At 32.9% G+C, this 25,025-nt stretch overlaps 2 protein-coding genes across 7 annotated transcripts in view; one reads left to right on the top strand and one right to left on the bottom strand.

Moving 5' to 3' along the window:
* The window catches only part of LOC130452540 (DNA ligase 1-like), a 28,780-nt gene extending 12,439 nt beyond the window's left edge, over window positions 1–16,341 (bottom strand). For 2 of the 4 annotated variants that reach the window (XM_056791878.1, XM_056791886.1), the window contains exons 1-8: window positions 16,087–16,312; window positions 8,737–8,942; window positions 5,690–5,782; window positions 2,670–2,935; window positions 2,138–2,319; window positions 1,900–2,083; window positions 1,702–1,842; window positions 1,413–1,646 (exon numbers count right to left, since the gene is read on the bottom strand). In XM_056791878.1, coding sequence (XP_056647856.1) covers window positions 1,413–1,646; window positions 1,702–1,842; window positions 1,900–2,083; window positions 2,138–2,319; window positions 2,670–2,935; window positions 5,690–5,782; window positions 8,737–8,926 — 1,290 coding nt within the window. In that variant the 5' untranslated portion in view covers window positions 8,927–8,942; window positions 16,087–16,312. Of the gene's footprint in view, window positions 1–1,412; window positions 1,647–1,701; window positions 1,843–1,899; window positions 2,084–2,137; window positions 2,320–2,669; window positions 2,936–5,689; window positions 5,783–8,736; window positions 8,943–16,086 lie in introns of all 4 variants that reach the window. The other 2 variants (XM_056791895.1, XM_056791905.1) reach the window with 1 other exon arrangement.
* The window catches only part of LOC130452569 (peptidoglycan-recognition protein LB-like), a 23,421-nt gene continuing 14,718 nt past the window's right edge, over window positions 16,323–25,025 (top strand). Inside the window, exons 1-2 of one of the 3 annotated variants that reach the window (XM_056791924.1) lie at window positions 16,323–16,469; window positions 24,336–24,366. In XM_056791924.1, the coding sequence (XP_056647902.1) occupies window positions 16,458–16,469; window positions 24,336–24,366 (43 nt within the window). In that variant the 5' untranslated portion in view covers window positions 16,323–16,457. Of the gene's footprint in view, window positions 16,470–24,219; window positions 24,367–25,025 lie in introns of those variants that run through there. The other 2 variants (XM_056791923.1, XM_056791925.1) reach the window with 2 other exon arrangements.

Genomic DNA, 25,025 nt, shown 5'->3' with positions numbered 1-25,025 from the left:
TGATCGCATTCTCTTCCTAGACACTTTTTTTGAAGATAATCATACGAAGCATTTACTAAACCTCATTCTAAACAGTTTTTACATGAAGTTTCTCTTTCTTTACACTTTTTTCATATTAATCCTCATTCAAGACACTTTCATTGATGTTAATTTCCATTCTAAACAATTTCTTGATCGCATTCTCTTCCTAGACACTTTTTTTGAAGATAATCATACGAAGCATTTACTAAACCTCATTCTAAACAGTTTTTACATGAAGTTTCTCTTTCTTTACACTTTTTTCATATTAATCCTCATTCAAGACACTTTCATTGATGTTAATTTCCATTCTAAACAATTTCTTGATCGCATTCTCTTCCTAGACACTTTTTTTGAAGATAATCATACGAAGCATTTACTAAACCTCATTCTAAACAGTTTTTACATGAAGTTTCTCTTTCTTTACACTTTTTTCATATTAATCCTCATTCAAGACACTTTCATTGATGTTAATTTCCATTCTAAACAATTTCTTGATCGCATTCTCTTCCTAGACACTTTTTTTGAACATAATCATACGAAGCATTTACTAAACCTCATTCTAGACAGTTTTTACATGAAGTTTCTCTTTCTTTACACTTTTTTCATATTAATCCTCATCCAAGACACTTTCATTGATGTTGATTTCCATTCTAAACAATTTCTTGGTCGCATTCTCTTCCTAGACACTTTTTTGTGAATATAATTATAGGAGACATTTGTTTAACCTCTTTTTTGCAGTTTTGTCATGAAATATCTCTCCCTAAACACTTTGTTATATACTAGTGATACATTTATTCAAGTTAATTTTCATCCTAGGTACTTAATTGATTCACCTTCTTACCATAGACACTTTTTCATGAAAATCCTCTTATTAGACACTTTTTTATGTAAATCCTCACTTAAGACACTTTTTTAAACCGATTTTAGACAGTTTCTTATGTAATTTTTCTGTCTATACATTTTTTTATATAAATCCTCATCGTAGTTGATTTGGTTTCCTCCTAGACTTTTTTCTATCAAAATTCTCCTTCTGGACACTTTATTGTGAAAATTCTCATCTTAAAGACTTTTGTAGACCATTTTTCATTCAAATCGTCATCCTAGATACTTTTTTATCATCCTAGACATTTTTTTCTTTTGAGTAAAATCTCATCCTACATTTTCTTTAAAATTGAATTCAGGTCACATGGAAAAATTCTTTCTTAGAATAAGACTTTCGTTTTACAGACACTTCCTACACACTTTTCAATACATGCACTCTTCTTAAATACTTTAAAACTTCCTTGGGATCCGAGTTTCTTAATAATGGCATTCTAACTTCCTAGACTTCTTCATATTGGTATTGGATATCATCAAATACAATAGGAAATGAGGAAAATTTGTCTAAATACCTTTTCATCCGCAGCGCCGCTTGAAGCTGTATTGCCACTAGTTGCATTTTTACTAATCTCCTTTTCTAATTCAGCTTGTAAATTCATAATTCTAGCCAACAACCTCTTATTTTCCCTTTCCTGTGCTTCTTTATTTCTCAATTCCAACGCCAGCATTTGTTTTGTGCTCTGAAGATCATCTCTAACTTTGTCAATGTCATCCATTTCGTCTATTTCATCTGTTGCTATTTCATCCTAAAAAAATGATTTAAACAAACATTAATTATTAATTACGGGATATTATACTTACTGGATGTATACTAGCCATCGACATGGATTTTTGAATTTGTTCCTCAATAGTCATCTGCCTTCTGAATTTTCTCAGGCCATCAAGACATGGTTTACTTCTGTCATTCGTCTTAACTTTTTTGAGACATATTCCTTTCTCGATCTAATGCGAAATAATTTTCATTTAGACGAATGAAATGAAAATAACTTGATAATTTACCTGTTTGAGTAATTCATTATGGACATTGGGTTCTTCACTTTTATATATCAAATGTTCGTCGGCTCTTTTCGCTTCAGGTAATAATGGATTGGATCTGTCATTACATACCACGTGTTTTAGAGTTTTCTTCGACTCAATTTCTTGTAAAAGATTGTTCCAATCCGGTCTATTTTTAGCACGGGATCTATAAAAATAAAGCAAGAAAAATGTATCTTTTTGTATTTATACATTTACTTACCTCAATTTATTTAATTTAGATTTTTGCTTCTCCGTTAACGGCTTCTTGGGTATCTCACCCGGCATCATAGGCGGAGGCGGTGGCATACCTGGTTGTAACGGAGGCGGTGCTGGGATATTCGATTGTGAAAGTTTTCTCATAGACGCCTCTCGAACCAGAGCGTTTCGTTTTTTAGGAACCTCCTAATACATTTATATGAAAAACAATTATTTTTCTGTATAACACTTTTTACTAAAAGGCAATCAAACTTTGTACGTTCGTACTATAAGAGCCCGATTTTGAATGTAGAGAGTCGATTTAAATTTAGCCACTTTGGCACACGAAATTATACAAGAGGTGATTGATTGGTTAATGGCGGCAAGATTGAAAACAAATTAATCGTGATTCATTGGCAAGGGTCAAGGAAAGTGTAAATTTAAATAGGGCAGTAAAATAATCGAAATAAATCAAACGCACTAGTTGTTTCTAAAAAGAAACGTTCATCAGAAAAACAGAATAACGATTCAAAAATAATAACAAATATTTTATTTACTTTATCAATTTCGGCTTCTCCTTCTTCGTCCGAAGTTAACGTGTCACTCCTGGCCAAAGAAGGCTTTCTCGGTGGACTTTTCAATACCCTTTCCGAAGCTTTTTGTAAAGTTGGTAGATTATGTAATTTGTAATCCTTTTTGGGTGGCGATTTTTCTCTTTGTGGTACCGGTTTAAGAGCGGGTTTTTGGAAAAAACTTTCTTTAGCGCCATTTTCTTGCGGCTCTTTCGGTTCATTTTTTTTCACTTTTTTTAATTGAACACCAGCTAAACAAAATTAAGAAAATTAAAATTCTAAATGCTAAAATTTGTTATTTACATAATAATACATCTCTTAGAATTAATTTCAGATAAAATTGTAATACACTAGATGAAAATTTCATTCATTTTAATTTAAACAATAATAGAGGGTGAGTCAGATCCTATTAGACATACGAGGTGTGATAAAAAAGCACAATAGATGGTTTTTTTAAATGAATAAAATAGAAACGTACCTTCTAGGACTTATTTGAAATATTTGAAGTGAACGATGAGCGCTTATTCAAACAATGATTCAACTATTTACAAAACATTTCAATTAAGATGAAAGTAAGATGATAATAATCGAAAATATACAAGATGTCTTCCATAAGAACCCAGAGTAGTATAGAGGAACCCAAAATATGACGATTGAAGGCAATTTATCTTTATATCATCACCCAGTGATAGTCCACAATATTTCAAAAATACAAAATTTAGTACATTGTACGAAACTCTTAAAGGCATTAAGTAATAGAAGGGGAGCTGGCAACAAAAAATAGGCTCGATAAGGTGCGCGCCATTGCAGCTCGTAAACTGGCAGCCCCAATTAAGTACATCACCAAACGCCACTTCTTAAGGTCAGCACAGGATATGAAAATTCCAGCCGATATTCCCGAATGAAAAAATTGGCCGGAAAACCCTCGAAGAAGTGATCGAAAGTGCCGCCCCTTGTCGAAAACTTTGGCCTGTTCGGGTAAAAATTTTTAGGGCGGTTCGTAATGACGGCTTAGGATATTTGCGCAAAGGAATTTTTGCTTCTACCTCTAGTTCTTCCGAGGGTTTTCCGGCCTGCAAAACTTCTTGCACTATTACACCGCTCTTATTTAAACCGCGCGTTACAAAAGGTTTAACGCGCGCACGTTTTATGGTTTTTCAGCCAATTTTTTCGTTCGGGAAAACCGGCTGGGCTTAAGAAGTGGCGTTTGGTGATGTACTAAGTTGGGGCCGCCAATTTACAAATGAAAAGAGCGCGCACCTTATCGACACTGTTTTTTGTAGCCAGCTCTGGGACTATAATGATAAGAAAAAGGCGATGAAACAATTCTGAGAGACTTATTGTAATTTGAAAGTTTCAATGGGGTAACATTTATGAAGTTATACATAAAAGCGAGAGACACAGCTAGTTCCTCAAGATCTGAAATAATACAAATATATGAAGGCTTCCGAATAAGGATACAAGAATCTAACTCTTAGTCGAGTTTCAATATTTTTTTGTTCACAATTGATTCAATATTCCTAACTTGGTGTTTGTACCTAAGAAAATCGAATTTTGACTTCTCCAATAGAGGTCCAATAATAGATTCAATACCAGGAAAAAATTTAAAAAGCAATAACGTGGATTTTTTATTAGATAAATTGTTACTAAATCACAGTCAATGATGTGATGATTAACGCCACAAGCTTATCACTAGAGAACATTTGGATGCCGTGTACGATGATTATTTTCCATCAAAAATTATTCTGATCAGCACGTTTAGATGACCTGAAAACGGCTACCAAATCCAAGATAACCAAATGAACATTTTGAGCACGAAAAAACTGTAGGGCGATGGAAGCTGCGTTTTCTCACTCTGAACAATAACCTCAACCGTAAGACCACTTCAGAGGCTCAGTTCAACGTTATTCGAGCGCAATCCGACGCGTTGAGACAATTGATGAAGCATAGAGCTACTGATACAAACCAAAGATAACCAAATACTCGAAACATTGGCCTTTACTTGGCGAAAGTGCTCAAATGAAGGTTAAAAATGTTTTAACAGATGAAAAAGTGATGGTCACCGTTTTCTGAAATTCACAAAGTACTGAGAAATACATTTTGCCACAAGTGTGTCACTAGAGAACGTTTGGATTCCGTGTACGATGATTATTTTCCATCAAAAATCATTTTAACGAGATTTAACTTATCAGCACGTCTAAATGACCTAAAAACGGCTACCAGGGAAGTTAACATGACAAAAATCCAAGATCTTGTATTAAGGAGAGGGCCGAGTTGATATTTTGGGTATTAGAAAGCTGTGGGCGCAAGGGGGCTGCGTTTTGTCACTCTGGAAAACAACCTCAGTCGTGAAACTACTTCAGAGGCTCAGTTCAACGTTATTCGAGCGCAATCCGACGAGTTGAGACAATTGATGATACATACCAAAGATAACCAAATAATCGAAACATTGGCAAACGTGCTCAAAAGAAGGTTAAACCTGTTCTAAAAGCTGGAAAAATGATGGTCACCGTTTTCTGAAAGTCACAAGGTACATCGAATTACATTGGGTAACTCAGAGCTGAAATATGACTTTTAAGAGCAAATGGCCCAATTGTCCATCGGATACAACCACGTGCGACTGTTTTTTCCAGTTTCCAAACTTGAAAAAGTCACTCACCGGGCAGAAACTTGGGTCGAATAAGAAGGTAATTGTCGCTGTGGAGGCCTACCTTGCAAACCCCAAGAAAACTTATTTTTCAAATAGGTTAAAGAAGTTTTCGTATATCTGGGAGAATTAAATACTTAAATTTAAGTTCCTATATATTTTTACCAACTATTAAAAAGGGGAAATGAAAATTTGTAGACTATATATCTATTAAGAACTGACTATAATGTATTATTTATAAAATTGTAATAAACTATATTGTGATATTTCTTTGTAATAATAAAAAAAATGTTTGATAAACAAAAAACATTCTGTAGAACGGACAGCGAAATTTTTTATAATATGGTCGTACCCTTACCTAAAAGTTTGTGTTTTCTTACACCTTCTTCGCCGTTTTCCTCTGTCGTTGGGGGTTTTTTGTTAATTTTGGTCGGTTTCAACTGAACCTCAGCTGGAAATGTAGTTTTGTGTTTAAATGTATGATGTATGTGACATAAATGAAAACTAATGCCTCACGTAAATTCAAATTCTATAAAGTTCTTTAACGTTAATGGAGGGTCATGACCCCCCCCCCTCGAGTTGGTTTCAGGACTTAGGTGGACCATTAATTGAACATAATGATTTTATTCACATTATTTTGTCACCATACAGATTTTATATAACTACATACTTACAATATTCAATTAATTTAATGAATGCATCAAAAATTTGAATTTTACCGCGCGCGCTTATCGACTACGTAACATCTAGCTAGACTTAACCTCAATCGGAATGGGAACCTTTATAAATATTCTTAAAATTGTTGCTGCAAATTCATTAATTACAAGAAATGGTAAATAATCAGTTTCTCATTATTCCAGTGCGTGTGTTTTAACTTAAAAGTTGTTGGTAGTGCTTCTCTGCATGTCTTCAAGAGAAGATGGCAATATGTACATGTATATGTACAAGTTAATACGTGTTAAGTTTTTCAAGTACAGTACTTACGTACATTAATAAAATACCTACTTTTTACTTGCATCTATTGTTATCAAAATTAAATTATAAGTTCTTGACTTGACCACGACTATGTGACCCCCTCCTGGCGCCAAAGCTTGATGTACCATTGTTACTGTTGGACTTTAATGAGTGAAAAGGTCCCAAAAAGTATTTGAACATAAGATTAAACTCCTATTTATATCTATATGTCATTGTATAGTTTTTATTTCAATATATCTTCTTTATAAGTCAAAAATAGTGAAAAAAATCAATTCGATGAATATTTCCCACGCCTAAAACTGTATATATTTATGAATTTTATCATAAATTACGCCGCTGGTGAAAATTAAGTCGATGTATGGTGATTACTGAGATGAGACGTCAGTTTATTTTGCCAAATTGCAGTTCCTTTGATTTTAAATTAGCGTGGTATATTTACCAATTAATTTCTAAAGTTTCAAACTCGAAATAACATAATTTTACGAGAAAATTAACCGACGAAACATATTAAAGTCGAAATTTTATTATATAAATATACAGTGTATTAGAAAATTGAAGAATATAAATCGTTGTGCGAGAAAATTTGATTTTCATCCCCCGATTTCCAAAAACAGTAAGTAACAATTTTAAATTCATTATATATAGAGGGTGTTGATGCAAAAATATCGGGAGTAAGTAGATGACGTGAAAATAACACTATAACATGAAAAAATTCCTCATACGACCTCTCGTTTTTGATCTATAGGCACTTTAAAGGCTTGTAACTCAGTAACCAGGGGTCGTATAATGACATCCCCTTCAATTTCACTTATTTTCCTTGCTGCTACGGCTGTTTAAACTTTTTTTTTCAATAATGCTTTAACAAAAGAAAGTAAAGCTGTATACTCTTCGTCGAATTAGAGTCTTAACAAGTTACCACATGTTTCAATTGAAGCTTAGAAATTTTCACGAACTTATAAGATACCCTCTGTATCTTCAGTTCTATTCAATAATACTGAAATTTTATACTATCCAACACTCTTAAAACCATATGTCTATTCTATAAATATAACAGTCTCTTTGAATACCCCCCATCTAAAACGTGTTTATAAAAATCTGTATCAGATTTTCATCACTCGAAATTATTTCAGAGACATAGGCCAAGTGGCAGAGCATTTTTACTCAATAAGAAATCGATTAGATATGCGATTATAATCGATGTTTTTTCAATGCATATGGGGAGATTTTTTCGATCTCAACATAACCTCAAAACTTATGAATGCTGAGAAATATAGAGTTTACTCATTTTGAACGACTAGTTTCTGTTCGAGACGTGGGGATTTTTCTGAAAATGCGATACATCTACGCAAATGAGAGTTAGATACTGAGTAAAATTTTGAACAGTTGATTTGAAATCAGTTTTATCAACGACCAGTATAAAGGACTACCAGAAACTGCTACAACCAGTTAAACCATGGAAAAAAGTTCACCATTTAATAAATTTTAGAGAGATAAGAGAGGCTGGTCATCATCAACTTTAGGCCAAAAGCGCATTCGAATGGATTAATTAGTAGGAGTTTAAGTGCAATGATTCGAACTTTAGATGGAATATGGATCCACCAATAAACTCCTGAAATGACAAAACAGTGAGATAGAAAGAGCGAATTTGCGCTGAAAGGAAGGTCGATTCTATGGCAATCGTTTTTTGGAATTAGACAATGCACCTACTGATTCTTCTAGGTTGAACTTCCACAGTATCCACCAGATCTGGCATCCAGTGATTTTTTCGTGTTTCCTTAAAGACGAAGAAGTTATCGCATTGTAAACGTCTATTTTAAGAATCATCATTTAGACTTTAGACTTAAAAGGAGATTATTTTGAGAATGAATACGTGAAAAAAATTGTCAGGTCGGAAACTTATTACAATAATTGAAGTGACAGTTCTTGTAAATTAGTTTGGTCTTGCAATTTAACATGAATTGACTGATATAATTTAGGTAAATATCTTCTACTCTTTTAAGAAAGGTTTTAATCTCTACATTGATTTGTTTTTAAATCAGTTTATCGTGCCTTGACAGCGCTGCTCATTGGTACATAAAACAAACAAAAGAGAGACTGTTACAGTAAAACTTTAAAGGAATTTATTGACTTCTGTGTTTTGAGGTTAGGTTTCAGATTAAACTGATGATATGCTGTAAAGTATTGTTTGCAGTCAGTGAGGATATGCGTGATAGGTTCAGAGACGTGATAACTTTGTCAGATTATGATTATTTATGATCCCTTAGAGTATATTTAACATCTTCCAATTACCATCTGAGATTATGGGCTCCATTCTTCAGAAAACCTAAATGAATATGAACTATTTTCCCATTTTCTAGCTTAGACTTAATTGAGCTTTAAGTAGTCCCAAAAATTTAAATATATTCATACGTGATGTTTTCCTAAACTCACCCAAGGGATTATAATCTTGTTTTTCTGATCCATCTGTGCTTGTATTACTATCTCTTCTAGGAGGGGTTTTAAGTGTCCATGGAGCTGTTGGCGTCGGCAACGGCGATGGACCTTCCTTAACCCATGGTGGTCTAAAAGTTGTTCGTTTCACTGTACCAGTATCATTATCACTTTCTTTACCTGCTGGCATAGCTCTTTAAGAAATTCTGAAAAAATGGAGGAGAACTTTTATTAGTATTAGTTAAAGTTTTCATTTTTAAACGTGAAGCCTTAAAACAAATTTCATTCCTTTTAATTTGAGGCTCTCAAAAGGAACTATAATACATAATCACCCTATTTTCTACATGGATAAATTTCTAAATGTAGATATCTAGAAATTAATTTTATATTTGGATCCGTATTTACTTCTTATCTAAAAACCTTCAAAGCCTTCAAAGGATTGTAAATATACACTTGACGACAGTTATCTCAATAGATTTAGAACCACCAAACATGCCAAAATGAAGTAAGAAAACAAAACTGACGATTAAACGACTCGAAGAAGAAAAAAAAGCTCCAGACTAAAAACAAACAGCTCTTTCTTGATTTTGCGATAAATTTTTTAACGTTTTTCAGGTTTTTTTTGTTTTTCTCTTGTTTTGGTTTTTTATTATTTTAATTTTTTTTGTTTCTTGTTGTTTTGGTTTTTTCTTATTTTGATTTTTTTGTTGTTTAAGTTTTTTCTTATTTTATTTTTTTTGTTTTATTGTTATTTGTTTTTTATTATTTTATTGTTTCTTTTATCTTTTTCTTGTTTTGGTTTTTTATTATTTTATTGTTTCTTTTATCTTTTTCTTGTTTTGGTTTTTTCTATTTTAATTGTTTTTGTTTTTTCGTTGTTTTGGTTTTTTATTATTTTAATGTTTCTTTTGTCTTCTTCTTGTTTTGATTTTTTATTATTCTTCTGTTTCTAATATTTTTTATTGTTATTTGTTTTGGTTTTTTTCTATTTTAATTTTTTTTGTTTTTTTTTTGTTGTTTTTCGGTTGTTTTTTATTATTATAATTTTTTTGTTGTTTTGATTTCTTATTATTTTAATGTTTCATTTGTTTTTTTCTTGTTTTAGTTTTTTATTATTCTAATTTTTCGAGTTTTTTTGTTATTTTTTGGTTTCGTTTTTTATTATTTCATTTTTTTTTTGTTGAATGTTGAATGAACCGGTTCACAAGGTTACAGGGAAACCATAGAAAACCACCGACGATCAATAACTATTAATTTACCCACCCTGTATGTTCCCAATTTCATTTTATAATCTTCAAGGTCGATATCCTAGAAAATTTTTGCCTTTCCTTGAATAATTCTTCTATAATTTATTTGATTTCAATGATATCTGAGTGCTTTCTGTTGTAAAAAATTGATAAATTCATTGTTTTACACAATTCAATTCCCAAAACTTTTGAAAACGACACGAGTTCATTTTTTAATATCGATCAATTTTCTCTAAAAATAATTCTCATTTATATTTTCACACGCTTGCCAAATGTTGCCAGGATTTTAAAGTCTAAACGATTTATTTTGTACAAAAGAAAAACTGAATTTTCACAATACGTGAGAGAGAGAAACATATATTTTATTATAGTTAGTGTTTTTTCAAATGTTTTTTCACCAAAGTGTAAATTTGCAAGTAAAGCTACCAGTCAAATATTAGATTTTATTTTTTTAATTTTAAGGTATTTTAAATTCTTCGTAGTTCTTTGATTTGAGATTTTCACAACAAATTAGTATACATTCCAATAAAAATTCGAGTTTTCAATTTTTAATGCTACTAAAATATACAGGGTATTAAAAACAAGTTGATCCCGTCTCTAGGATAGATAGAAAACTGCAAAATATTTGGGGTTTGGTCAGTAAAAATTCTTCCAATGAATTTGTTTTTATGCCTGACTCTCATTTTGATTTGAAAATTATGAAGTAATAACCGATGCTGGTATGAATTAATGAAAACTGTATTAATTAAACAACAAGATGCAAATTTAAAAAAAGGCTAATAACATAAAATAGAGTTTATATAAGTTTATAATAGGTGTTCAAAAAGTCTCCTTTTTCACGAATGCACAGATTCTTTTTTCTAAAGAATCTTCTAAACGGTTGAGAAGCAGCTATGAGGTGATTTGACCTCTGTATCATAAGCTTCACGACCAAACTGTGTAATCCAAAGGATTAAAATTGCATGACCGAAGAGGCCAATGGATCGGAGCATCTGCACCTGTACCAATCCATCAATTCCGAAAATGGTTACTTAACCTGTGCGGTGAAGCTCCATCGTGCTTAAAAAATAGAGATTTTCGCTCGTTTAGCGTTAAATATAAAAGTTGCCTGGTTCTTGAATAGAATACATTTTAAAAAATGTGGATTGAGAGCTGTCCTTTCTTGTAATGCTTGACAAATCCACTCTAACCGGTAGATCGTCTGGCAAGAGCTCTTGGAGCTATCGACAATGTCGATCAATGACTCTAAATGTATTTTTACTTGGTAAGTTTCTTCGAGGTAACAGCTACACTAGAGTTTCCTAAGGTTAATAACATGTCATTCAAAATTTCAGTGCATTTTAATTTGACAATATTTAATTTAACAATCAATGTCAAGTACTCCTCAATGTTTGCAAACCTCCACGCCAGAATAGGATTCATGGAAGGTTATATGTGGTCAATACTGCTGTACGAAGTGGAAACCTGGACCTCGATAGCTCAAATGATCAAAAATCTTGAGGCATTTGAGATGTGACTCTATAGACGCATCCTGAAGATACCCTGAACTGACAGAATCACCAACGACGAAGTACTACGACGAATTGGTCTCAAAAGAAAACTGTTGTTAATTATTAAACAGAAATCTAAACCTCCACGTCATAATATGATTCATGGAAGGTTATGTGTGGTCAGTACTGCTGTACGAAATGGAAACCTGGACCTCAGTAGCTCAAATGATCAAAAAACTTGAGGCATTTAAGATGTGACTCTATAGACGCATCCTGAAGATACCCTGGACTGACAGAATCGCCAACGACGAAGTACTAAGACGAATTGGTCTCAAAAGAAAGCTGTTGTTAATTATTAAACAGAAATCTATACCTCTACGTCATAATATGATTCATGGAAGGTTATATGTGGTCAGTACTGCCGTACGAAGTGGAAACCTGGACCTCAAAAGCTCAAATGATCAAAAATCTTGAGGCATTTGAGATGTGACTCTATAGACGCATCCTGAAGATACCCTGAACTGACAGAATCACCAACGACGAAGTACTACGACGAATTGGTCTCAAAAGAAAACTGTTGTTAATTATTAAACAGAAATCTAAACCTCCACGTCATAATATGATTCATGGAAGGTTATGTGTGGTCAGTACTGCTGTACGAAGTGGAAACCTGGACCTCAATAGCTCAAATGATCAAAAAACTTGAGGCATTTGAGATGTGACTCTATAGACGCTTCCTGGAGATATCCTGGACTGACAGAATCGCCAACGACGAAGTACTAAGACGAATTGGTCTCAAAAGAAAGCTGTTGTTAATTATTAAACAGAAATCTATACCTCCACGTCATAAAATGATTCATGGAAGGTTATATGTGGTCAGTACTGCTGTACGAAGTGGAAACCTGGACCTCAAAAGCTCAAATGATCAAAAATCTTGAGGCATTTGAGATGTTACTCTATAGACGCATCCTGAAGATACCCTGAACTGACAGAATCACCAACGACGAAGTACTACGACGAATTGGTCTCAAAAGAAAACTGTTGTTAATTATTAAACAGAAATCTAAACCTCCACGTCATAATATGATTCATGGAAGGTTATGTGTGGTCAGTACTGCTGTACGAAGTGGAAACCTGGACCTCAATAGCTCAAATGATAAAAAAACTTGAGGCATTTAAGAAGTGACTCTATAGACGCATCCTGAAGATACCCTGGACTGACAGAATCGCCAACGACGAAGTACTAAGACGAATTGGTCTCAAAAGAAAGCTGTTGTTAATTATTAAACAGAAATCTATACCTCTACGTCATAATATGATTCATGGAAGGTTATATGTGGTCAGTACTGCCGTACGAAGTGGAAACCTGGACCTCAAAAGCTCAAATGATCAAAAATCTTGAGGCATTTGAGATGTGACTCTATAGACGCATCCTGAAGATACCCTGAACTGACAGAATCGCCAACGACGAAGTACTACGACGAATTGGTCTCAAAAGAAAACTGTTGTTAATTATTAAACAGAAATCTAAACCTCCACGTCATAATATGATTCATGGAAGGTTATGTGTGGTCAGTACTGCTGTACGAAGTGGAAACCTGGACCTCAATAGCTCAAATGATCAAAAAACTTGAGGCATTTGAGATGTGACTCTATAGACGCTTCCTGGAGATATCCTGGACTGACAGAATCGCCAACGACGAAGTACTAAGACGAATTGGTCTCAAAAGAAAGCTGTTGTTAATTATTAAACAGAAATCTATACCTCCACGTCATAAAATGATTCATGGAAGGTTATATGTGGTCAGTACTGCTGTACGAAGTGGAAACCTGGACCTCAAAAGCTCAAATGATCAAAAATCTTGAGGCATTTGAGATGTTACTCTATAGACGCATCCTGAAGATACCCTGAACTGACAGAATCACCAACGACGAAGTACTACGACGAATTGGTCTCAAAAGAAAACTGTTGTTAATTATTAAATAGAAATCTAAACCTCCACGTCATAATATGATTCATGGAAGGTTATGTGTGGTCAGTACTGCTGTACGAAGTGGAAACCTGGACCTCAATAGCTCAAATGATCAAAAAACTTGAGGCATTTGAGATGTGACTCTATAGACGCTTCCTGGAGATATCCTGGACTGACAGAATCGCCAACGACGAAGTACTAAGACGAATTGGTCTCAAAAGAAAGCTGTTGTTAATTATTAAACAGAAATCTATACCTCCACGTCATAAAATGATTCATGGAAGGTTATATGTGGTCAGTACTGCTGTACGAAGTGGAAACCTGGACCTCAAAAGCTCAAATGATCAAAAATCTTGAGGCATTTGAGATGTTACTCTATAGACGCATCCTGAAGATACCCTGAACTGACAGAATCACCAACGACGAAGTACTACGACGAATTGGTCTCAAAAGAAAACTGTTGTTAATTATTAAACAGAAATCTAAACCTCCACGTCATAATATGATTCATGGAAGGTTATGTGTGGTCAGTACTGCTGTACGAAGTGGAAACCTGGACCTCAATAGCTCAAATGATCAAAAAACTTGAGGCATTTGAGATGTGACTCTATAGACGCTTCCTGGAGATATCCTGGACTGACAGAATCGCCAACGACGAAGTACTAAGACGAATTGGTCTCAAAAGAAAGCTGTTGTTAATTATTAAACAGAAATCTATACCTCCACGTCATAAAATGATTCATGGAAGGTTATATGTGGTCAGTACTGCTGTACGAAGTGGAAACCTGGACCTCAATAGCTCAAATGATAAAAAAACTTGAGGCATTTAAGAAGTGACTCTATAGACGCATCCTGAAGATACCCTGGACTGACAGAATCGCCAACGACGAAGTACTAAGACGAATTGGTCTCAAAAGAAAGCTGTTGTTAATTATTAAACAGAAATCTATACCTCCACGTCATAAAATGATTCATGGAAGGTTATATGTGGTCAGTACTGCTGTACGAAGTAGAAACCTGGACCTCAATAGCTCAAATGATAAAAAAACTTGAGGCATTTAAGAAGTGACTCTATAGACGCATCCTGAAGATACCCTGGACTGACAGAATCGCCAACGACGAAGTACTAAGACGAATTGGGCTCAAAAGAAAGCTGTTGTTAATTATTAAACAGAAATCTATACCTCCACGTCATAAAATGATTCATGGAAGGTTATATGTGGTCAGTACTGCTGTACGAAGTGGAAACCTGAACCTCAATAGCTCAAATGATCAAAAAACTTGAGGCATTTGAGATGTGACTCTATAGACGCTTCCTGGAGATATCCTGGACTGACAGAATCACCAACGACGAAGTACTAGAAAGCTGTTGACAAATATCTGCGTCGGAGAATTTTTTCATGTTGCGAGGGACAGAGACGCATTTAAAAACGTGATCGCCAACCTTCAATGAGAAGACGACATAAGAAGGCTTCAGAAATGTAATTATTATTGACTCAACGTCATAACTATCAATTAATGACAGTTTTTCATGCTGTTGCCTTGTAAAATTCAAAGTTACTCAACTATTGGGGGGCTTAGTATGAAAAAAACAACAGTTTGAGTCCCAGAACATAAATAGATGATCGTTAAATTGTTGTTTGTTTAATACTAAGCCCCCCAATAGCTCAGTGCTAAGCCCTTATTTGAATTTGAAGAACAAGATCCTGTACTGATTAGGCTGGATTTTTGTGAAATGTTATAAGAAATGAAAGCCTTCAGTCCCAATTTTTTAAAATGTTATATAATTTCATAATAATTAAAAACTTTATTAATATTTTATACCAGCATAGGTTATTACTTTATAATTTTCAAAATTCCGAAAACGGTACACGAATCGAGTTTTATCAAGAGTATGCTTTTGGAGTAAAATTAAATGACGTTTAAATACATTTGGAATTTTGCTCAATAAATCTAATATTTAAAAAGTTATGTTAAATACTAGTTGATACGAACCGTATACTGAGCAAACCCCAAATATTTTCCAGTTTTCTATTTATCCTAAAGAGGCGATTACCTTTTTTGAAACACCCTGTATATCATATTAAATATTGATTACAAGATCTAAAAGTATTTGTATTTTTATATACATATTTAGTTATTTACAAGAAAAAATAGTAACGCTTTTGTATTTATTGATGATGTGAAATTTACGTATAACATGCCTACGTATTATATTTTCTTTCACAAAAATAGCTAGTGACCATTACATGTCGTCCCACGAGCAATAAATGTTTTCAACGTAAAAATAAGTATGGTTTCAATTCATAACATCGGCAACCTCGAAGCGAATACTTCAGAAGGGTTAGATTTCGACTAGAAACTCATATTTTTTTAAAATATTATACCAATATAGTAAATAGACTAACAGTGAATGAGTTTTTTGCAAAAGATGAAGTGTTGAAGAAAATTATTAGAGATTCGGTTGCCAAGTTTCAAATATAAACAACAAGTTTCTTCAAAACTTTTTAAAGCGTTGATAAACTTGTTTTCGATAACTACATTTCATTATATACTTTTCGATTTCTAATCATATCATTTTTAATAATTCCTGATTTTATTTATAATGTAAATACGGTTATAATAGATATATTATCTCACCTTAAAAATTCTGATGTTGAAAATGGCGTTTAAAAACAATCACTAATTCCACCAAAAATACCAAAAAAAAATCACTCACTGCCACTATTTTTTCTTTTTGTTAAGATTCCTAGATATTTTCGCGATTCCTAATTTTCAGTTCGGCAGACATTTTCAAAGTGCCAGTCCGAAATAGCTGAAACTATTTTTGTAAACTGTGACGCGTTTTTCTCGCCAGTGGACTCAGTAACTGATTTCGTTCGGTTTTAAAAGTTTTATCCGAGTTTCGGATGGTTGATTTATTTTTCTGTTTTATTTTTAAAGAAAGAGAGTTACCCAAACAGATGTACCGGGTTATTCATCATTTTTTACCAGCTTCTTAACAAATTGTGATGTACTACACTGTACGTAAATTTTCAAAATTACATTTTTTCACTTTTTTGAGCAACCATGTATGAAATTATTCGTAGTTGTATTGAAATTTATGATTTTTTGTTTTTATGTATTTCTAAAAATTTTCTTTACCGTGTATTTGATTCGATGTCAAGAATTTTTGAATCTTTATAATTGAATTTATGTTTTTTTTTTTGATATTTCGTGGTTCGTTTATGCAGTTTCATTTTTTTTATCGTATTAATGACCTTTTAGTCTATTTTCTAAACACTGTGTTGTCTGTCCAATGTAGATAGCGTCACAATTAGTACAAGGCACTTGTTAATATTACTTCTTATGTTTATGGGTGTTTTAGATTTTAGTTTAGTGAAATATTTATTAGAATAATATTTGTTGGGAATGTCCTTATACATGTTTTGTTTTGATGTTTACTTTCTGTTTCGTTTCATAATTGATTATAGTATTTATTTATCCTTTTCTTGAATATATTCATCATTTTTTCCGGATAATTATTTTCTGTCAATACTGCTTTTGCTTTTTGAATAGCTAAGCCTTTAAATTTCGGATGAATCCAATCATTCAAACGCTTCTCTAACTTCTCGATGATGTGCTTTTACATAGATTTGTCTATTGCCTCATAATATGCTTCAGTTTCAGCAAATGCTTCACCAGTTGAGCTGAATTTCTTACTAGTGAGCTTTTTGTGAGATCATCAAATCGCCAGTAGTCATTGGGGGCTGGATCTGGACTATACGGTGGATGAGGAAGACAATTCGAACTGTAATTCGTTCAATTCAACCCTCGATTCTATCGGTGTATTGCCTTTATGAAACAGTGGTTTTCTTCTTCGACGCTGTTTTTCCTTGATTTTTGCATTCAAACTTTTCAACAACTCTCGATATACTGAAGTCATAACCTCTTCCCAACTAACTTTTGTGCCTTTAGACGCTTCGGATGTGGTTCACCGGCTACAGTTCACTCAGATGATGATCGTTTTGATTCAGGAGTGAAGTAATGAATCCATATTTCATCTGTCGTCACATATCCTCGCAAAAAATCTGATTTATTACGTGTAAATATTGTTAAAAACTGCTCTAAATCATCGACACGTTTTTGTTTTTGATCGACTGTGAGTAAACGCAGCACCTACTTTGAAAAAAACTTTCTCATGGCCAAATGTTCATGCATAATTGTAAACACGGTGCCTTCTAATATCTTTACAGTATCAGCTATCTCCTGCAATTTCAATTTACGATTAGATATAACCAATTTTGATGTTTTTTAAAGTAACCAGCTCAATTGGACGACCACAACGTTCACTATCAACGTTGTATGTACTACCACGTTTAAATTTAGCAAACCTTTTACAAATAGTTCTTTTCTATGGAGCAGACTAATCGAAATAACACTTTTGAAGCCATTGATGAGATTATACAGTATTTTTTATCAAGAAGTAATGAAAAATTAACACAGGAAATTGTTTTGAATCCATTTTTTTAAATAACAATCAAATAGCTGTCACCTTTTTCTGACTCATCGAAATGTCATAAAATTTGACACACAGTCTTTTGAAAGTTGGTACTTCGTAAACGTCATATGGATTTCACAATGACAGCTCCATCTTTGTGTCAGTCGCATTATTGAGTGGTGTAATAGGATGACATGAATTGAAGTTGGTTTCGTCTATCATTCTGTTCTTATATGTTATTATTAATTATATATAATTTGACATCAGTAAACTAAATTTCATTTTTATTTAATATATGTTGTCAATTTTGAACTTTTATTCTTAAAATATTGATTCGAATGTATGAGGGCTGCTACTTTAAGTTTTGAAATGGAAAAATAAAAACAAATATTCATAATTGGATAGTCCTTTATTGTTTCTCAAAATATTAAGATCAATACATTTCACATGCGTTTGACCCAATTGTCGAAGCATCTTTTTCATTCCTATTAAGGTCCCGCCATGTGATTTGAACGCATCCACCGCTTCTTCAGTTGTAGAAAAACGTTGATCTCACCATTCATTTTTGATATGCAAAAATTTGAAAATAATGTGTGGAAGCTCGCATTATCGTGGTGGAGAATGATTCGTCTTCTGTGATTAGTTTCCCTAATCTCTTCACAGGAAAACTGCTGGTAAACAAATGCTTGTGTACAATTCAGAATTGACAGTTCCAAGTTGCTCTAATGGAACGGTAGCCACATGTCCAGTTATCTCAAAGGAACAAACGACAAATTTGCTTCGAGTGTTCATGCAATCAGCTACATGCTGATTTAAAATTTCAAAATAACATGGGATTGTATTCGTTAAGACATCACGGACTTCGAAAGACTGCTAGTTAAGTGAGACTAAGCTGATGTGAATATGAAAGAAAAAGTAAAAGGGTTCACTTCAAAATTTTCCACTATTTTTTAATTTAATACGATATAAAAAGCTGGTAGAAATTTTGTTTAAATTTTTTTATAAACAAACATTTAAACTATGATTTTCTGAAATATTGATCAATCATTTTCCTGGATACAAAAGCAGATAATACATCTATCGATATATAAAGCTTTCTTATCAAAGTCAAAAGGGACAATTTTCAATAAATAATTGATGATTTTTCCCTTCTCAAATCCTAAAAGTTATTTTATATATCAACCAATCTACAATATTGAAATTAACTTGAACATTAATAATTAGATACTAATAAGTTAAATTGACAAAGCTGACACGCAATTAATTAATCAAATCTAATTGCTATTTTTTATAGTTTCCCAGGAATTCTAATTAATAAAAAAATACACATACGCTTCAGTTTATTCACACGTGGATCATGATTTACAAAGATATCCACAAGATCTGATATTACAATTAAATGGGTAATGAATTTTAGTAATTATCTAGATTAGGCTACACTCCTCCGATTTCGTTAAAATTTTAGTATATTATAGAGAAAATTATGCTGAAAAATTTGATGTATATATGTAGGGCGCGGAAATCATCCCTTCACATAGTTTTTCAACTTTGAAGTTCCAGAAAAAGAAAAATAATTTATATATAATAGTTTTGCTTCGTATGTTAACCTAACTTAACATAACCTAAGCTAACCTAACCTTACCTAACCTAACCTAACCTAACCTAACCTAACCTAACCTAACCTAACCTAACCTAACCTAACCTAACCTAACCTAACCATCAATTTTAACTCATAGAATTTTATCTTTTTCATGGTAAAACACAAATAAAAAAAAAATAAATATAGATCGATTTACTAACGATAGTCGTATGTAAAACTAACTAGACTAAAATCTCTGCAAATGTCATCATTAGGTAATGAAGGCATGCGAAGATAAACAATGATGTATAAATTATTTTTCTTTTTCTGGAACTATGTGAAGGGATGATTTCCGCGCCCTACATATACACATCAAATTTTTCAGCGTAACTTTTTTTATAACATATTAAAATCTTAACGAAATCAGAGAGGTGTAACCTAATTTAGATAATTACCCAAATTTTTATTTCGAGTGAATTTAATTTATTCAAAAAGACACATAGAAGAAATTTTATCTTTTAGGATACAAGTCTCCTATGACTTGGGATATAAGATAGGAGGTAAAATCTTTACAACAAATATAAGAAAATGGAAAGGCGTTCGAGACGAGGCATTTCACATGTTATTAACTACATAATTACAGTAGAATTAATTAAGGTGCAACATGTCGATGGATAATGGATACAAACGCGCTAACACGATATAAAAAGCCGTCAATCAGTCAGAGTACGTGTATTTCAATCTCAAAATCATAGGAGAGTATGTAGAATCAGAATTCTAGGTTAGAAGTTAGGTTATGTTAGTTTAGTTTCGTACCAATTAGACAGATGGAAACACTATTGTAAAGACATAAACACATACAATGAAAAATTGAAAATATGAATTTTTAACCGAAAAAAAAAGTATGAAGGCGGAACAAGCGCCCTATATTAATATAGATGGACGTGTATTTTATATTTTGTCGATAGGTACGACAAGTAAAAACTTTATTATTCTTTTAACTGTGAATTATTTCTTTGGTGTTTATGATTGTGGTTTAGTCCAAATTAGCCCTATTAAGAATGGCATCGGAAAACCACAATCGCTGAAGATAAACGCATTGTATTGATCGACGATTCACGGACCCAGAGATAACAACTCAGATCAATGAATCTAGAGATCTGCCTTTGAGTACTTCTACAGTGAAAAGAAGATTGAGTAAAACTGGCCTTTTCAGATAGGCCAGTAGGATAGAGTAGGATGATAGAGCGATGAGTCAAAGTTTGAGGTTTTGCTTTTAATAAAAGACGCAGGTCAAAGGAAAAACGGATGGCAAGGTGATGGAGATGTTTTGGATGAAGGGCGACTGGAATCTGGTGTAGATTGAAAGGATAGCACGTTTGATGGATAGAAAATTTATCCTCCAGTATGACAACGATCACAAACATTCCTCGAAGCTGTGCAACGTGTATTTAAAAGAATTGGAAAGGAAGAATGCACTGGAAGTAATTATTTGGTCGTCACATTCACCAGACCTCAACCTGATTGTTGAACAAATTATACAGGGAAGTCAGGAAGCAGTCCACTTCACATCTTTATAATATCCTGAAAAACGAAACCGAAATTGTGCACCGAAATAATAAAAACAAAATAGGGTAATGTAGATGAATCAAAAATTTAAATATGTAACGATTTGTTGTGTGTTTTTAACCACTATAAAGTGGGTAAAAACTTTTCATCGGTAGTGTATATATTCCAAAGTAAAGAAGAAGAGTTGTACCCTAAAAGATAGACCGTGAAGATGGTTCTGTTCCGGTATGTTTTATAGAGACGATTTACGGCAAATTAGAGATTTCCAGGAAATAAATATTCTAGAATGTTATCAGAGTATATAAAGAGCATTATTCATTTTCGACAAAACTACCATGATCTTGTTTAGCGTCTAAAAACTGTTTTGAGTGCTGTTAAATCTCTAGGGAATTATGGTAGATAAAAGTAATAATTATCTACGAACATTGATCTGATTCTTTTTTCTTTGAAATTCACCATTTCTGATGCCTTTCGAAAACTAGCTGGACACATGAACACGCATGACTAATGTTCAAAAATTGATTCTCATTCTTGTATAATTTAAATATTTGTATATAAATATAATTATGAAATAAATGTAATTATAACAATAAAATGTTTCATGTATAGAATCGGCTGATACAGTTAGGAAAAAATTCAAGGCTGTTTACATAAACAACTCACTTTTTATATAATCAAACATTGTACTTCCCCTCGAAAAATTACATAATAATAACCTTATTTTTTAATTTTTTAATGTACCAACGTCTGACAAGGTTTCATAGGCGTCCTAACAATATGAAAAGTTTTTGAAATATACTTTCAATTCATTCTCTACAACCCCTCACGTGTTGTTTTTCCATTTAAATAAAGTCACACGATGCAACTGTTTTGCAAACCAGTTGATCTTGCAACAGTTGCAATCAAAATAAAACTTTCGAGCGCACGCGGATACGACTTGTAATCAGTATTAAATCAGTTGGTAAGGCAATGAAATCTAATTTTTTAATGTAGTCAGACTTATATGAGGAAGACGCAGGATGCAGAGAAAATATTGGATCCATCCATACCTATGTCAAAATTTGAACTCTAGATGGTTAGTAACCGCACAAGAACTGTCTAAAACAGATGTCGATAAAACCAAATCGCTTCCAAACCGTTCCAAGATCAACTGGTTTGCAATATTTGTTTCAGAACAGTTGCATCGTGGACGAAGAGTTCGAGTTGGAAACTACTTAAATTTTTGATCTTCTTTTATCGTTGGGGATTTAAGTTGCTGGTCGTATTTGGACTCGGTACTGTGTGCAACAGGTATTCATTTCAATTGTGTAATAGAATACATTTTAGGGTATATTTGAGCTATCAATGAATAAACGACAGTCGTTTGGTTCATATGGTTTGAAGACAATTTTTATCAATAAATTTTTATCTTTTTCATGATTAACACTCGAGGAAAACAATTTTTATTCTTTCAGTCTTATTTCTAATAATACTGAAGCTTGTTTAGAAATATTTGAATCTCCTATAAGATCATCTAAGTCAATTTTGAGAATTTTGCTTATTTGACACACATTCAAAATCATTTCCTGATGAGCTTGGTCCTTCATTGTCTTATTCTAATGGTTCAGATATATTTTTAAGCGTTGAAAAGTCAGATGGGTTTAAACCTTTTGAGTTCACGCTAAAAGAGAATTTCGTGGTTGTCGTCAAATAGTTAGTACTTCAAATTTAGGGGCACTTCTCATTTTTATCAAAGAGCATCCCAAATACTCAAAATAGGTATTCTGCATCAATTCGAGTTAATGTAACTATCGACTCCAAAATCCCATGGGGATGGGAAATCTACTATATAGTAAACTCATAAGTTCATTACAGTTTGAAGCTAAATTTGATGAAGCAATTTTTTATAGACTTAAAGAAAGTGTTGTCTAAGTAGTTTGTTATTTCACAGAAGATCGAGTCTAAGCAGAAAGAAAATTTTGTCATTGGCACACATAAACCATCAAAAGATACGTGAAGGACTGTTACAACTTGGTACATTTAAGAAACTTCAGGATTCTTTATATTTCTGTCGGGTAGTTAAATGTCTTCTTGGGGTTAGTTTTCAGAACAAACGACATCAAATAGCCGTAAGTTTTTTCTTCTCATTGTCACAGCTCCTCTTCTACTCAAAAAGTTTAGGGACAGATAAAAAGTAGATAAGTGGATGTTATGGAATGTTGTAGTACTGTTGCTTCATATATCGCGCCAATATTCTTTCAATAAGGTTCGTCTTGGAGATTCCTGGAGGCTTATCTGGCATGGTTATCTGCAGATAACTTTCCAGGGGTTCCAGTTTGTAGATGAGATAGTTTGGGATATCAAGGTATTAGATGTCGTGAATATCTTGGTCAGTAAACGTTTCAATTGACCATATGGACAAAAGAGAGTTCATGAGGAGGATAGATTAATTTGAAAGCTTGAAGGATGCTGTAAAGTTGTAGTGACTGCGCAGCACCGGATTCAGTTTTGGAGGGAGAATTAGGTCGAAGGATTTTTTATGCAGATTTCTTTCTTCAGTAGAACGCGAATCGGTAAAGTGAGGTGTCAACTTTGAGAATATTTTTGTCCAAGGGAGGGAAGAAATCAAAGAAAATGGGGAGGTTGAAGAAATGTTGGTAGGGACGTGGTAAGTAGCGAATGAACAGGATGAGAAGGATTAAAGAAATTGGTAAATTATTAGCTTCAGCATTGACACTAGCAGAGGCGATTGAGCGGAAGGCGCCAAAATAGAGGCGATGAGTAGTCTTATGAGATAATTTCAACACAATAATTAATTCGAAAATCATTGAGATAATTGAGTAGATATTGGAAATACTTAGCATAGTATCCACTACAACCCCACACTCACAATTATCTTGTTTGATGCACGTTTCGATAACCAAGTTACCGTCTTCAGAAACCGTTATTTATAATCATAAAATCTTTCAACACGGAAATATTTCTTATATTATTTGGTATATATTCCAAGAATTTAAATTAATTCTGTCAAAAAAAACTTTCGATCGGATTCTTGGAATACCTTTGGAGTCTGGGTCTCCCCGTTGGACTTGGCCAGACTATCGTTTGCTATATAATTTATCTCAATTTAACAAATTCCTCTGATATTGTTATCGGATTTTATGCAATCATTTCATTAAAAACTGCGTACAGAATATGTTTAAATATAAATAATTTATTTTAATATACTTTTATCATATCAATTTCGATATCATATAAACAATGAGTTTATATTTTTTCAAGGTGATTTTTTGGTCAGTTCTTGTGGATTCAGGTGAGTTTTTACTTCGATATTATATAATGATAAATTTGAAATTTCATTTTTTATATAAAAAATGTAATTTAATAGGAAATAATCCAACATAATCTATTTATTTATATTAAGTCGCTTTTCTCAAACTCATTTTCTTATAATTTAAGAGCAAAAAGTAATTGGGGTGGAGTATATAGGGTGGATAGGACACTTTTTTTTATTTTCTCTTTAAACACGAGCATCGAGTATTGAGACTTCAGTTTTCATTCTCCTTTTATTTTTTTTTTCACTCTTTCCGATCCTTTTCTACTTCATTCATCTGGTGTATTGTTTTCACCTGTCTTTCTCCTTCCCGGTGGCAGCGTTCAAGTTAATTTTTATTATTTTTGTGATGATTTATGTTTATATTATTTTCTATCAAAATATAAACCATCACGAAAAACATAAAAAGGTCTCAGAAGTAAAAAGAAATGTGTATTCAACTTTCATTAGAACAGAAGTTTTCTCAAACATATACAGGGTGTTTCATGCGACAAAATTCGGGAAATTAATGTCGCATTATGTAATTAAGATTGATCTTCCCTATAATAAAATTTCGTCGTCCCACCCCTTTCCGAGATATCACCGTTGAAAAGTGATGATTAATATTGAATCTTTATTTATTTATTTTTTCTAAATTT

Source organism: Diorhabda sublineata, chromosome 1 (assembly GCF_026230105.1).
Source record: "Diorhabda sublineata isolate icDioSubl1.1 chromosome 1, icDioSubl1.1, whole genome shotgun sequence".
In the NCBI taxonomy this organism is placed as follows: Eukaryota; Metazoa; Arthropoda; class Insecta; order Coleoptera; family Chrysomelidae; genus Diorhabda; species Diorhabda sublineata.
Note: the sequence above shows the minus strand (reverse complement) of the source record. Positions and strands in the feature narration are given on the sequence as shown.